The sequence below is a fragment of the Mustela erminea genome, chromosome 11, assembly GCF_009829155.1.
Source record: "Mustela erminea isolate mMusErm1 chromosome 11, mMusErm1.Pri, whole genome shotgun sequence".
Classification (NCBI taxonomy): domain Eukaryota; kingdom Metazoa; phylum Chordata; class Mammalia; order Carnivora; family Mustelidae; genus Mustela; species Mustela erminea.
In genome coordinates, this window is record NC_045624.1 from 101591580 (window position 1) to 101607263 (window position 15684).

The window sequence follows — 15684 nt, forward strand, 5'->3', positions numbered from 1 at the left end:
AGTCGGACGGCACAGAGGGTTAGTCCTGGTCTCGCCACCTGATGGCTGTGGGACTTCTGACAAGTTACTCAACCTCTGTGAGCCTCAGTTTCCCATAACGGAGTTTTTGTAGTTTCCCAGTAAAATGGGGGGGAAGGCAGGACCCCTTTATTTTTTTTTAAAAGATTTTATTTATTTGACAGACAGAGATCACAAGTAGACAGAGAGGCAGGCAGAGAGAGAGAGGAGGAAGCAGGCTCCCCGCTGAGGAGAGAGCCCGATGCGGGGCTCTATCCCAGGACCCTGAGATCATAACCCAAGCCGAAGGGAGAGGCTTAACCCACTGAGCCACCCAGGCGCCCTGGCAGGACCTCTTTAAATGACCGCTGTAAGTTCTACAGCCATTGTCCTTCTCCAATCTACTCACAGGGCTGTCCTTGCTCTTGCTGAGGCTGTCCCCTCCCCGGTGCCTGAGGCGGGGGGCCTCAGGACTCAGTGTGGACTCTAAAGAGTCAAGTTAGCTTCCTTTACTGTTCCACCCCCCCCCCCAATCTTTTTTGTGGAAAAGAGAGACTACCATGAAAGCTGAAGCCCCTTGGTTCGCATTTTGGAATTTACAGAGCTACTTTCACCCCAGTGACGTGAGTTCAAGTGGTCGTGGGTGGGGGAAAAGGAGCAAGGTGGGCTGTTTCTTAGTCGCTTTACATGGTCATAGAGCTGTGATCTACATTCCTATCAGTTTTCTTCTCTTAAAAGAAAATTGCTGGGAAGCAATACAGCACTTTGAATGATGCTAGAATTTGATTCCGGATCCTAGACACTGAATTTGTAGGTAAGTCCAGTACAAATTGACTTGTTAAATGAAGAAAAATGTGTAGAAAATAGCTCCCTAGGAAATATAAGTGAAGACTAGTTAAGATGGTGAGTTAGGAGTTAAGTGAAACTCAGTAAGCCTGCGCTCCAGTGCTGTTTGTCCTTAGTTGGCTCCCAGAGCTTGCATCTGTCTTTTTAGCTCCCCAGCCCCGACTGCTGCTAAATCCTCCATCATTTCAAGGACCAACTGAGCTGAGTGACTCCTGCTGAACCACCACCACCAGCAGAACCAGAACCTCACACACACACATTCTCGACAGGACACAGATGTTTTCCCACCCAGTTCTCCCACAGCCCACAGACATGGACTTGTATGTACCAGGTAGAACTCGTTACGACTGCCACGAGATGCTCCCATAAGTTGGTGACAGAAGGTGATCTGTTTAACCTGCTTTAATCAACCAACAAATAGGAAAGCACCGAAGTGTCTGCTTAAATAATGCTGCTGGTTGAACAAAGAAAAAAAGAGACAAACGAAAAACAGACTCTGACCTATGGAGAACAAACTGGTGGTCATCAGAGGGGAGACAGGCAAAGGGAAGGGGGACGGGTGATGGAGATTTCAAGTACACTTACCACGATGAGCACTGATAATGTGCAGAATTGTTGAATCACCATATTGTACACGTGGAACTAATATAACACTATATATGAATTATACTTGAATTAAACAATTTAAAAAATGCTGCTGGTTCTTACAACCTATGCATCCATCAAAAAGCCACCAAGGCGCTACTAGAAACGTGTTTCTGTGCTGGACCCTGGGGGGTGGAGCAATGAGAAGCCAGACAGAAGTCCCTGTCACGGAGGAGCTTCCTTTCTAGGAGAGAAAGATAAACAAGCAAGAAGAAAAATACGAACTGTGTTAGATGGCAGCAAGTTCTACTTTGGTGAAAAAGAAAGTAGCAGCTGGCAGGCTGAAAGCAAGGGAGAGGGGGTGGCAGGTAAGACAAATTCCAACAGGGTGTTCCGGGATGACTCACTGAGAAGGGGACACCTGAGCAGACACCACGCAGAAATCCAGCCTGGCAACGACCTGGGCTGGCACGAGCCCTCAGTGCTGGTGGAGGAGTGCTGGCTCCAGTCCTAGCCACACAGACACTGCGGGTGCACGTGGAAAAGAACAGTTAAGCACAGAACATGAGAGGAAATGAAATGCCCGGTTCGGGGGCTGCGGGGGGCGGGGGGGGCAGGGGATCCAGGCCAGGGCTGGACCAGCAAGGACCCAGTACCACTCAAGCAACACACTCTGCCCACGTGATGCACAGCACTATCTCCAGCAACTCCTTGGTGCCCTCCTCCTCAAGAATCTCAATGGTCTTGGGTAACCAGTACGTGTGTCTGTGTGTGTGTGTGTCGCGCATGCACACATACCACAAGGTAGTATGTAATCTAAGACTCTCCCGCTGGCTTTAAGAAGTAGCTCCTGTGTGTTAAGAGGCCACGTGCTGGAGATGGGGGGTGGTCTCCAGGAGCCGGGTGCAACCACCAACCGGCCAGCAAGGGAACTGGGACTCCCGCCTGCCAACCACAGGAGCAGAATTCTGCCAACAACCTGCACGAACTTGCAGGAGAACCCCGAGCCACAGATGAGGACACAGCCCGGCCAACTCCTGACTTCAGCTTTGTGAGAACCAGAGCAAAGGACCTACTAGTGGCTGCTGTGCCCAGACTTACGATCTACAGGAATTATAATAAATGTACATAATTTCAGTCTGCTAACTTTGCAGTAATTTATTACAAAGCAATAGAACACGAATCCAAATTAGAACAAAGGTTACAGGTAAGGAGCACTTCTTACATCCTAGACACTAGGGCAAGTGTCTTTACCACTGTCTTTTTCTCCTAGAAGGAAAGCTCCTCCATGGCAGGGGCTTCTGTCTGGCTTTACCAGCTCTACCACTCTCTCATTGAACACGCAGAACACCCACACACAAGGGAAGTGTTATTAGCTTCAGCTTTGAAAGAAGCTCAGGAAACAAAGCATCCGGGATATTATGCCTCCTTTCAGTCCAGGGCACAATCTGCGAAAGCTAAGAATGGACCTGGCTGGCATTTTGAGAAAGTGTTGGCACAGACACTGCCTCTTGAGTAATACTGAGTGTTTCATTACCAAAGAGTGACTTTGTCCCCACTTGGTTTGCCTCCTCTATAAGCTGCTATGGACCAAGCCATCCCAGCGATGGTGTGTGGTAACTATACTCAGTGACACCGATTTCATGACCATTTAGCTCCTGTGAATGAACCAACTGGAAGGGACAAAGAGAAGCGGGCAGTGAAGGGATGCCTGAGAACTAGCAAAAGAGGCTGAGAAAATGTAGAAGGTGAAGGTGAAGTTTACTGTGGTGAGCCAATCCCAGAGGGCAAATTCAGCCCTGAGGAAGCGGGAGGGAGAGGAAGGATATTCAGCAAGACCACGGAAACTGAGACAATGTGAGCCAAGCACTGAAGCCTCAGGCAAATGGCAGCAGGTCCTGGGGACAGAGCTTACAGGCTGAAACTCAGCAACCAATTTTCAATAATGCCTGTGGGGGTTCTAGCTTTAATTTGGAACTGTATATTCACCACAAAGATTCTCCAAAATGCCTATACCACCCTGTGTCAATAACTCTCTACAATTACTCACTTAATCATAAAAGATAGAAATAATACAGTAAGATATGATATCAGGTAAAAGTATGATGTTCACTTGGAAAGGACTACCAATGCTCCCACAATATTATACATCAGAACCGTGTTTTTCAACTACTGTGACCCACTAGTGGGTCGTGAAATCACATAAGTTGTGATATCTGTTTTATAAAGGTAAAGATTGATTTTAAAAAATCAGAGGGTGTCACATATAATAACTGTTCTGTGAAACTTCTCCTTCGCTCACATATACACCATACAGATATGTGTGTACTTGGTCGCAACGCAAGAAAAGGGTATTTCTTCAATGCTTCTGTTGTGTAAGCTCCAAGAGTGGACAAGCTCAGGTTTCTGTTGTATCTAAATGAGCTTCTTTCATCCTCCTGGGAGGCTGAGGGCAGTGTTCAGGTCCAACCAGAAGCTTACATCCTGCTGTCAATGGTGCTGGGCTAAGGTCTGTTTCAGGTCCCCCGTGACTTCTGCCTGGGTGCCACACTGGTCAAATGGCTGTTGCGTTTTTATACCAATTCTACTGAAAGATGCCTTGCGGTGATCAAATTCTAGAAGATGCAACTCTCATGAAAGACCTCTCAAGTGGGGACGCCCCCGCCCACGTGCCTACTTACGAGCACCCCCCTGAAGGGGGGCAGGAGGTGGCTGTGGGAGGTAGAGAACAGAGATGGCACATATTTGCAGCGTAGGAGGAATGAGACTGTTAATCTCTCCATTGCTCCACTGCCTTTGCCACCACAGTGTTTCCCATGTCCCTCCCTCTGGGCTCTGCCTCTAACTCTAACTAGAGCTGCCTCGAGGAACGGTTCAGAGCTGAAGCCGTACTCAGGGAGTCCATCCAATTCTGGTAAACGTAAACTTGGTATAAAAAAGGAAAGCAGGTAAAGGGATAAACATCTGGTGAATGGATCATCTTTCAGGAGCTGAATTTGATAAAAATGCTTCTCCTTCCCAGCTATACTTACAAGCAAGCATTTGGTACTTTGAACCCTAAGCCCCTACAGCATCCTATTTCCCAGGTTAGAAAAAAACACTTAAGACATGAACTTCTATAAGCCTCTTGTCTCAAACCCTAAACACACACACACTCCCCTCAGCCTGAGAACCAAGACGGAAGTGTAAGGACTTCGAGTTCCTAATTCAAATTACTCTCTGTTGGCAAGAGTCAACATCTAAGTGCTCTAGCTCTTACTTTTCAGGATCCCAATTTGGAACGCTAGCAGTAAATATTTGTTGTCAACTGATTATCTGCTTTCTTTTCTCAAAACAGAGCAAGCTTTATGCTCCCTTGTTTCGCGGCAGACCCATTCACTCCAGGCCTACTTGTGGCTCATCTGCGGTCCTGGACTGGCTCCAAGTGTCGACGCTGATGGGTGCCAGCCTCTTGAAGGAGCATGTAATTACCCGTGGGGTGACACTTTTACCCACTTTCTTCCTGCTACTTTTTTCCCAGGGAAACTGCTGGCAAATTGGAGGCCTCAAGAACACACGTGTTGGTGTTCCAAACAGCTGTGATTGTAAGAGGAAAGTTAAGTGTCACACCGAGCTGAACTAGAAGTGGGAAACATTAGCAGGCGGTCCAGCATACTAAGTAAGCCATCATGTGACACATCAGGGCCAGTGCTCCTAGTGCCCAAGCCCAAAATGGCACTGATGTTCCCAAAGACCGCTGAAGACTAACAAGGCCCACTACCTTCACTGCACGGGATGCAGAATAAATCAGATGGAATTTTCCTTCTTGTTCTACCCTGTGTGTCACCTTTCAGACTCGCAGTAGAAAGGAACAAACATTGCTTAAGTACATCCACCCCTCAACATAACTAATTGTAAGTCCAGGACACCAAAACATACACAACTGCTTCAAAGATGCGAAAACAGCATGTACTTCAGCAGCACTGGGTCGCTGGAAGTGCTTCCTGTGAGCCAGATCCCCTCTACTGTATCCTAGGATCCACACATAATTTCTGAGGAGGTCAGAGAGGGGGGTGTGAGTTTGTAAGTAAGCACGTTACAGAGACAGAATGAGACTGCTCAGCCTCTCGTGTCCGGTGATAGGAGCTGAGATCCTGAGGATACAGAATGTAAAAGGAAGTCTAAGACTGGACTTAGAAATGTGTCACAACAGTGATTAAATGCGACTGTAACAGGATGGAGCCCTCGGGAGTTTCAGGAGTCTGAGAAGTCAGCACACATCACACCTGGCACCGTCCAGGAGGGAAGGCAGTCTGGCCACTGGACATGCGTTTCCTTAGCTGTTGAGTCTGAGTCTCAAGAGCAGAATCTCATGGAGCAGGGAATGCCCCATGTTAATGAAGTCACGGAATCTTTGTAGTAAAGAAAAATGGCCAGATGTTGATACGTTAACTCTTTCATGTGGCGTAAAATGGTCATTGATATTTAAACTGATTCATGGAAGATCATCTCGGCACCTGGCCAAACAACTAAAATATGAGTTAAGCATTCAGAGTGGAGGTCTATAGCTGGAGTGTGTAGGGTCTGTCAATTTTTTTAGTGTTCAACAGAGAACACAGCATGGTTAACAAATGACAACTTCAGAGTTTTAAGTAACTTGCAGTGCCTGAGTGGGTTAAAGCCTCTGCCTTCAGCTCAAGTCATGATCCCGGGTCCTGGGATCGAGCCCCGCACTGGGCTCTCTGCTCAGCGAGGAGCCTGCTTCCTCCTCTCTCTGCCTGCCTCTCTGCCTACCTGTGATCTCTGTCAAATAAATTAAAAAAAAAAAAAAAACTTGTTTTAAGTAACTTCCCATCAACATCGTGTCATTTAAAATTCCAATCTATTCCATTACCTGCTGGATTAAGTCTCAGCAAACTATTCCCTTCCCTTTAAGTTCTGCCAGTACAACATATTTTTCTTGTTCAATCCCAAGTTTCTTAGTCTGACAGGTGGTCTGGTCTCCCGAATTACATACTTTATGTACCTTGATATCTAGACTTGTTTCTTATCTTGCTTTTATCACCCTCTCTTTGCTCCCACAGAGCAAAGCACATGGCAGATGCGTGAAGACGACTTACCAAGTCAGAATCAGGAAATACACTCAGCATCATCAGAAATCCTCAATAATCTGCGAGAAACTAGACTCCTTGGAAAAACTAAACACAGTCTTACAAGATTTGGAGAGAACTCCAAGAGGTAAGTAAAACTCTGGGGGCACAGAGCAGAGGTCAACTCAATCCTCAGTATACCCGATGCCCCTGGGGTATCTCCTTGGCCCACCTCCTTATAAGAGCTTGAAGAGCTCCGTGCCTTAGTTGCAGGGAGGACGGTGGCCTCTGACCACAGCCCGTGATGGACTCCCGCTTCCTCACACAGCGCTGTCCGCTCCCTCCGGCAGGATCTCCTGCGTACCAGCCTTCCACCGGGACAGACATTCCTCCTCATTCGGAATCCACGACCGGCCCTCACTGGGCCTATCCCGCTTCCCGCGCCCTCACAGAATGAGTAGCCCTGTCAGTGTCTGAAAGAATCCCCGTGGTTTCCAGAGTCTTCTGTCCGCCCGGAAAGTATGGGAAGTATTCAGTACAGTTTTCAGACAGTCTCCGTTCCCCACCCTCTGGAAGAACGTCCGTTCCCTCTCGCGTTTACACTGCCTGCAGCCTCAGACGGCGCTAACGTTCTCGGCAACCACGGAGCACAGCGGAGAGAGGACGACCCATCAGCTAAAGCGTCCAGACTTTTCTCAGTCCGGAAGCTGTGTCTTCCCACCCTGCGCTGCAGGCTGGGCGGTCTAAATGCCGATCTAAGAGTGATCTGCAGTTCAATGCCTGAAACCCGGCCCAGCATTCCAGCCAGTCGGGAGCTTCTGGAACCTCATTCTTCGCTCCAAGCATTCACGAGTCCTTCCAGTTTTCTGTCATTTAAATGAAGACTCCGAGTCAAGTCTTCTTGGGACCCAGGAATGATGGACATACCCAGCCCCCTGGGCTCCTCCCGTCGGCACGACCGGGCAGCAGACGAAGTGACGCGCTACGTCCGGTAAAGCCACAGCAAGGTCAGGTGGAGGCGGCGGCTCGGTGCTGAGCATGAAGCGGGCCCTTTCCACACCTCAGCGCTGAAATCTAGAACAGAAGTCTTCCCAAAGTCCAACGGGCTGCCCGGAAGATGAAAATCGAAGAGAAAAAAAGAAACCTACGCTGCTACGTAAGCGATTCCTGGCCAAGCTGCACGGAATGGTAGGGGGTGGGCCGGGGTGTACGCTAAAGCGGAGCACGACGCAGAAGCCGGAGCACGAGCCCAACGCAGGCGCAGTACCAACCCCAGACGCTGGCCAATCAGATCAGATCACTGTCTGGACAGAGAGAGAGCGGTTTTATGGGGCGCCTGGGTGGCTCAATCGTTAAGCATCTGCCTTAGTTCACGATCCCAGGGTCCTGGGATGGGGCCCTACATCGGGCTCCCTGCTTAGTGGGGAGCCTGTTTCTTCCTCTCCACTCCCCCTGCTTGTGCTCTCTCGCTGTGCCTCTCTCTGTCGAATAAATAAAATGTTTAAAAAAAAAAAAAAAGGCAGTATTGGAATTACATACGCATTTAGAAAGGAAAGAAGAAAGAAAGGATCCAAGACCACCTCTCCCTACCCCCTGTGAGTATGACTGCTGCAGCGGGCCTTCCACGCTATCACTGGAATCAGTGGTAATGTACGGGGGATGGAGCAAGTGGTGAACTCCATTGGAGACCTTCCTTCCATGTTGGTATTTTATTAATCATACTTTTATAAGTACAGTTCCTGCACCAGTTACGAACCCACCTGGCCTGTTTATTTAGATGAGAATTCCCTGTCTCATTGTTGAGCTATTGTGTGAGAGGCTATTAAACGTCCCCATGAACCTCAGGCCCACTGTCAAGTCACACATCTCCCAGTCCTATGGTCTCTGAACAAATTAGCCCAACCTCACAGGACATTAGAGGGGCAAACCCTAATTAGTTGTAAACGATCACAAAATATTCCTTTAAAAATCTCTTCTAGATGATTCTCCTGAAGCCTCCACTTTGCCATCTGCCCTTTTAAAATCTCAGCTTGCTTCCTAAGCAGACAGAAAACATCACAAACTTAGAAAAATTAGAACTGGTTATACTTTGGGTGGCAATGGGATTTACCTAGGGAATTTTTACCTTTACTTTTACTTTGGGAGAAAATCCTATCCATGCTTACCATAAGTTCTAAAATTAACAGATTAATGCGTTACAAAGGGCTCCTTCCCTGGCCCTCCAGCCCTTGAATCACTGCTGCCTCAGAGCAGGTGCACCCAGAGTTGAGCTGAGACGCTTTAGCTACTTCTGACCTGTGCTGACTCCCAAGTTTGGAGACCCTAACCTTGAGTTTCTGGGATAGAAGTTTCTCCTCTCAGCAAATTGCTCATCACTTAAAATCAGTTCTATTCAAGTCTATCCTGAAAAACAAAGGGTTTATTCCCTGTACCACTGGGTTAGCTCTCAGATCAAGAAACTAAAATTCCAGCCAGAATAATGAGTTAATATGGAAAATGAAAAACAGAAGTTCTCCTATACTCTTACAGAATTTAAATCTGATAATAATTTTCATCTTATTGAAACACACAGGCATGGAAAATAAAAATGAAATGATATCATTTGCCAATAAAATCTTGAAAACAGACAGATTCTAGTACCCATTAGCTCAGAAAGCAGGAAAGTGAGAGTCAGGCTGACACCTGGCTTCTTTTCTCCTCTTTACTTTCACTTGAGCTGGCTAACTGTTATTCACACGCTCAGAGCTCTTAACTCTCTACTCCATCTCCGGACTTCCTTCAGAGCTGCAAAAACAAAGCCTCCACTGCCCACGCTTCCAGGATGTTCTGCAAGAACTTCGAACTCAACATGCACAGAGCTGACATCCTCTTCTAAATGCCTCCCTAAACCTGCTCTCTTCATGGTCTCTCTCACTATCTGCCCAACTAGAAATCTCTTGAGTAATGGGGTCCCTTTTCCCCACACCTGCTGGGAAATATTATTTAAGTCCACCACTGTGTTCTTTTGCTCCTTCTTCACAGAGTCAGACCTTCCATATTTTGCCCCAACTGCAGCAACAAACTCCTCACTTTAGTCTCTACCTCTCGCCCCTGAAATGTCCTGCCAGCTTTCTGGAAGGCCAATGGATGCACCATGCAGAAGGAAGTCTCAACCACTCACACCCTTCTCAACGAGCCTCACCTTCTTTTTTTTTTTTTAAGATTTTATTTACTTATTTGATAGACATCACAAGTAGGCAGAAAGGCAGGCAGATCGAGAGAGGGGAAAGCAGACTCCCCGCGAGCAGAGAGCCCGATGCGGGACTCGATCCCAGGACCCTGAAATCATGACCTGAGCCTAAGACAGAGGCTTTAACCCCCGAGCCTCACCTTCTTTATCCATCTTACCTCCCGACACTTGCCAGGCACCCTAAACCCTAGGCTTGTAGTTCCCCAAATATCTGATGCATCTTCCTACTTCCATATCTTACACCTTCACTAGAGCCTCTGAAATTGCTCTTCACCCTTCAAAGGTCAGTCCTGTGAAGTCTTCGCTAATGCCTTCCCTTCATTCTACCCCACACACTGTGATCCCCCCTTTCCTGTATCTCCATTTATACAGCTCTATCACATGCAGCATTACTGTTCGCTACTAATAGCATCTGTCCTTCACGCTCGACCTTGAGCTTGAGAGCAATCCTATCTCATTCCTTTAGGTACTGCCCAGGTGACTATCATGGTTCCTGGCACACTGTAAGTGTTTTGCCTTACACGGAAGTGACAATGCGATAGAAAGGAGACTCCCTCAAATGGAATAGCACAGTAACTAACACGAACTCAGGGTACAAAGGGTACCCTGATTACAACATTGCACCCAGTGCTGGTGAGGATGGTTGGAAACAGGTGTCTGCTATACTCTTGGCTGACTATATCATGGCAACATACGGGAGGTTAGTCCCACAGTGTTTATTAAAATATAAAATAAGCATAAACTTTGCTAACACGATTCTATTTGTGCAAAATCATCCCACGACAAAAGTAAGTTCTAGCACATAAAGATACAGTATTTTAAAAGATGTTCATTGAGTGGTGGGGCACACAAAAATCCCTTCTCCAAACTCCTGGGACCAGATATGTGGAGAACTCAGAACCGTCTGCATTCATGAATGATAAGATAGGCAATACCATGAATTATATAATGCAGCCGAGCAGAATCCGCATTGAAATACACAAAACATCTGTTAAAATAATCAAACAAGGAGGCCGTTAGACAGAGGTGGCGTTAGAGCCTATGTAAGCAAACCAAAATCTAAGCCAGAGTTAATTCCTGTAAATGCCTCAAGGTTAAAAACAACCACTCACAAACAGTGAGCTAGGGTTTCTCAAATAATGAAATCACTTAAACCACAGCCAATTAAATAATTTCCTTGCTTTGCTTCTCTATAAAATCCTTGCCGCCAGCACATGTTGGTGCAGTGCTCCTAACTACTTCCATTATGAGACTGCCCAATTTGAATCGATGTTTACTCAAATAAACTCTCAAGAATTCTAATATGCCTCAGTTAATCTTTTAACATATCTTATTAAATGGAATTTTAAAAAGAACAGCCTTATGTCTATTCAAATCCATTTTTACCACCAAATGAATTATTTAAAAATTTGTTTACATGGAACATTCTCTAGGATATCTCACATGTTAGGCCACAAAATAAATCTCCACAAATGGAAGAACACCGAAATCATATACTGCATTTCTTCTGACAACAACAGTATGAACTAGAAATCAATTACAAGGAAAAATAATGGGAAAAAAAAACAAACACATGGAAAATAAATAGCATAGTATTAAATAACAAGTGGGTTGATGAAGAAAACAAAGAGGAAATAAAAAATACATGGAGACAGTTAAAAATGAAAATACAATGGTCCATAATCTCTAGGATTCAGTGAAAGCAATTCTGAGAGGAATTTATAGTGAGACAGGCCTCCCTCAAGAAATAAGGAAAATCTCAAATAAATAATCTAATCTTACATCTAAAGACACTAGGAAAGAAAAAAAAAGAACAAAGCCCAAAGTCAGTAGAAGGAAGGAAATAATAAAGATTGGAGAATAAATAAATGAACTAGAAACTAAAAAGAACAGAAAAGATCAATGAAACAAAAAAAAAACCTGGTTCTTTGAAAAGATAAACAAAATCGACAAACCTTTAGCAAGACTCCTGGAAAAAAAAAAAAAAAAGTGGGGAGAGGATCCAAATAAATAAGACCAGAAATGGAAGAGAAGTAACAACTGACACAACAGAAATGCAAGGCTTATAAAAGACTACTATTAAAAAATCATATGCAAAGTAGACAATCTAGAAGAAAGGGCAAATTCCTAGAAACATACAATCTTCCAAAACTGACATTTCAAAGAAACAGAAAATCTGAACAGATCAATACTGGCAATGAAATTGAATCAATAATCAAAAAACTCCAACAAACCAAAGTCCAGCAGCAGATGGAGTCACAGGTAAATTCTATGAAACACTGTATTCTCCTAAGGCTAGTCCAAAAAAATAAGAGGAAGGAAAGCTTCTAAATATATTCTATGAGGTCAGCCATTACCCTGACACCAAAACCAGACAAGGGCTCTGCAAAATAAGAAAACTACAGGCCAGTATTCCTGATGAACACAGATGTAAAACTCTCAACAAAATATTAGCAAACCACACTCAATACATGATCAAGTGGGATTTATTCCAGGGATGCAAGGATGATACAACACTTGCAAATGAAGCTATGTGACATGCCACATTAATAAAATGAAGGATAAAAATCACATGATCATCTCAATACATGTAGAAAAAGCATTTGACAAAATTCAAGATTTGTTCATGATAAAAACTCTCAACAAAGTAGGTTTAGAGGGAACATATCTCAACATAATAAGGGTCACAGATGAAAAATCCACAGCTAACATCATACACCATGGTAAAAAACTGAGAGCTTTTCCTCTAAGGTCAGGAAGAAGACAATGATGTCCACTCTCACCACTTTTATTTCACATGGTACTGGAAGACCTACCCACAGCAATCATACAGGAAAAGGGAATAAAAGGCATCCAAATTGATAAGGAATAAGTAAAGAAGTTATATGTAGATATACAGAAAACCCTAATGCCGCCCCCCAAAAAACTATTAGAAGTAATAAATAAATTCAATAAAGTTGAAGGATACAAAATTAATACACAGATATGTTACATTTCTGTATGCTGATAATGAAGCAGCAGAAAGAGAAATGAAGAAAAAACGTTCCATTCACAATTGCACCAAAAAGAATAAAATATCTAGGGATAAACTTAACCAAGAAAGTCCAAGACCTGTACTCTGAAAACTTTAACACTGATGAAATAAATTAAAGACAACACAAAAAAATGAAAAGTACATATAATGCTCATGAATTCGAAGAGTTAATAGTGAATGTCTATACTACACAAAGCAACCTATAGATTCAATGCAATCCCTATCAAAATACCAATAATTTTTCACAGAATTAGAATATATAATCCTAAAATTTGTGTGGAACCAACAAAGACATGAAAGAGACACAAAAAAATTGCCAAAATAATCTTGAGAAAAAAAAGAACAAAGTTGGGGGTATCACAATCCCAGATTTCCACATATACTACAAAGCTATAATAATCAAATAATAATCAAAAGAGTATGGTATTGGCACAGAAACAAACTAGAGAGCACAGGAATAAACCCACATTTATATGGTCAATTAATCTATAAGGGGACAAGAATATACATGGGCAAAAAGACCGTTTCTTTAGTGAATGGTGTTGAGAAAACTGGACAGCTACATCCAAAAGAAGGAAACTGGACCACTTTCTTATATCGTACTGATAAATAAACTCAAAATGGATTAAAGACCTAAGTGTGAGATATGAAGGCATAAAACTCCCATAAGAAAACACAAGAAATAATCTCTTTGATGTTGGCCTTAGCAACATTTTTCCAACCATGTTTCTCCTGTCAGGGGAAAGAAAAGCAAAACTAAACTATTGGTACTACACCAAAATAAAAGCTTTTGTACAGCCAGGGAAACCATCAACAAAATGCAAAGGCAACTTACTGAATGGAAAAGTTATATGTAAATGATATATCCAATAAGGGGTTAAACCCAAACTACATACAGAATTTCTATAGCACACCACCAAAAAAAAGAAAAGAAAAAAATCTGATTATAAAATGGGCAGAAGGCTTGAATAGATATTTTTACCAAGAAGTCAAACAAATGGCCAACAGACACACAAAAAGATGCTCTACATCACTCATCGCCAGGGAAAAGCAAATCAAAACCACAAGGAGATATCACCTTGCACCTGTCGGAATGGATAAAATCATAAACACAGGAAATAACAAGTGTTGACAAGGACAGGAGAAAAAAGAATTCTCATGCACTGCTGACGGAAATGTAAAGTGGTGCAGCCACTGTGGAAAATAGCACGGAGGTTCTGCGAAAACTTAAACTTGGAATTACCATATGCATATGATCCAGTGATTCCACTACGGGTTATTTACCCAAAGAAAACAAAAACACTAATTTGAAAAGATATATGCACCTCTCTGTTTACTGCAGCATTATTTAGAACCATCAGCATGGACGGACCTAGAAGGTATGCTAAGTGAAATAAGTCAGAGAAAGACGAATACCACATGATTTCATCATATGTAGGATCTAAAAAACAAAACAAACAAACAAAAACAAGAAGCAGAATCAGACCCATAAATACCGAGAACAAACTGATGGTTTTGAGAGGGGAGAGGGATTTGGGATGGGAAAACTGGGTAGAGGGGATGGTATAGCAGTTAAACAATGAATAAGTCACAGGGACGACAGGCACAGCATGGGGCTACAGTCAGTGGCCTGGAATGGCACTGTATGGTGACAGATGGGAGAACCACGTTACACTTGTGGTGAGCACAGCAGTTAACATAGTCGTCAAACCACTATTCTGTAGACATAAAACTAATCTAACACTGTTTGTCAACTCTACTTCAATAAAGAACTTATTTATGAGTACTGCTTTAAATTTTAGAAAATTAGGAATGAAATTTGGACCTTAATGGTAAAAACAAAACAGGACGGACGGACACTACCTGAAAGTACAATGATCACAGGGAAATGTGTGAATTATGGTACATCCCCCACCCTGGGAATATTCTGTATTATGGAAAATATTGAGGTTGCTTTGTACACCAATTTAGAAGACCAGGTACAATACGGACACTCAAAAATCGAGTTGCACAATATATACAGAAACATGACATTTTCGGGTTGTCTTCGTTCATTTGGGTTGCTATAACAAAATACTACTGACTGGGTGGCTAATAAACAACATAAGTTTGTTTCTCACAGTTTTGGAGGCTGGGAAGTCCAAGATCAATTATCATGATCAAGTTCTCTGAGCGGGGGGCCTCTTTCTGGTTCACAGCTGGTATGTTCTTGTCCTCCATTGCATGGTGGGAAGAACAAGAAATCTCTTTAGAGCCTCTTTTATAAAAATATTCACAAGGGCTCAGTCCCCATGACCTAACCACTTTCCAAAGGCCATCAAGTTTGGGGGTTAGGATTCAACATATGAACTTGGAGGGGGAAGGGGAGAGCACAAACATTAATATCTTAAGGGTGGATAACCAGGGAAATATTTCTCCCTGCTCTGAGGACAAGGAAATGCCTCTACCTTACACCAAAAATCTTCCTTGATAAGGCCAACAACAGGAAGAGAGAAAGAAGAAAAATTCTCCCTTAGCATATCTGTCCCTAGACTAGACCAGACACCTTCTCTCCCAAGCGGCTAAGCAAAGGCTATGCTCAGCTGCTCCATCGTGGCAGAACAGCAAGGGTCTGGTAAAGGGGTGCACAGGGCAATGCACAGGGAGGGAAGAGCGCTTCTCCCTACCCCCACCACCCCTTCCCACTCTGCACATCCCTCAAGTTCCCAGTGCTGCAGGGAAGAGAGCAGGGCACATGGAGTCCAGCTGACCTGGCAGAGAGGGAGCTTTCCAAAAGACTTGGGGTCTGACAACAGAACAGGAAGGGGCGGTACACACCAGCACCTCCTAATCAGCAGAGGTGGCCGTGTGTTTCGGAGCCACTGGAACTGATTGTGGCGCCTCCAACTCTAGCAGGTGGGTAAGGTGGCCCAGCCTGGCCTGGC

General features: G+C 44.1%; 1 protein-coding gene across 3 annotated transcripts in view; it reads right to left on the reverse strand.

Moving 5' to 3' along the window:
- The window catches only part of VOPP1 (VOPP1 WW domain binding protein), a 110372-nt gene that overhangs the window by 35442 nt on the left and 59246 nt on the right, over window positions 1-15684 (reverse strand). Inside the window, exon 2 of one of the 3 annotated variants that reach the window (XM_032304480.1) lies at window positions 7425-7603. The exons of the other annotated variants lie outside the window; for them this stretch is intronic. Within the exon in view, the coding sequence (XP_032160371.1) occupies window positions 7425-7537 (113 nt within the window). The 5' untranslated portion in view covers window positions 7538-7603. The remainder of the gene's footprint in view (window positions 1-7424; window positions 7604-15684) is intronic. 3 annotated transcript variants of the gene reach the window in all.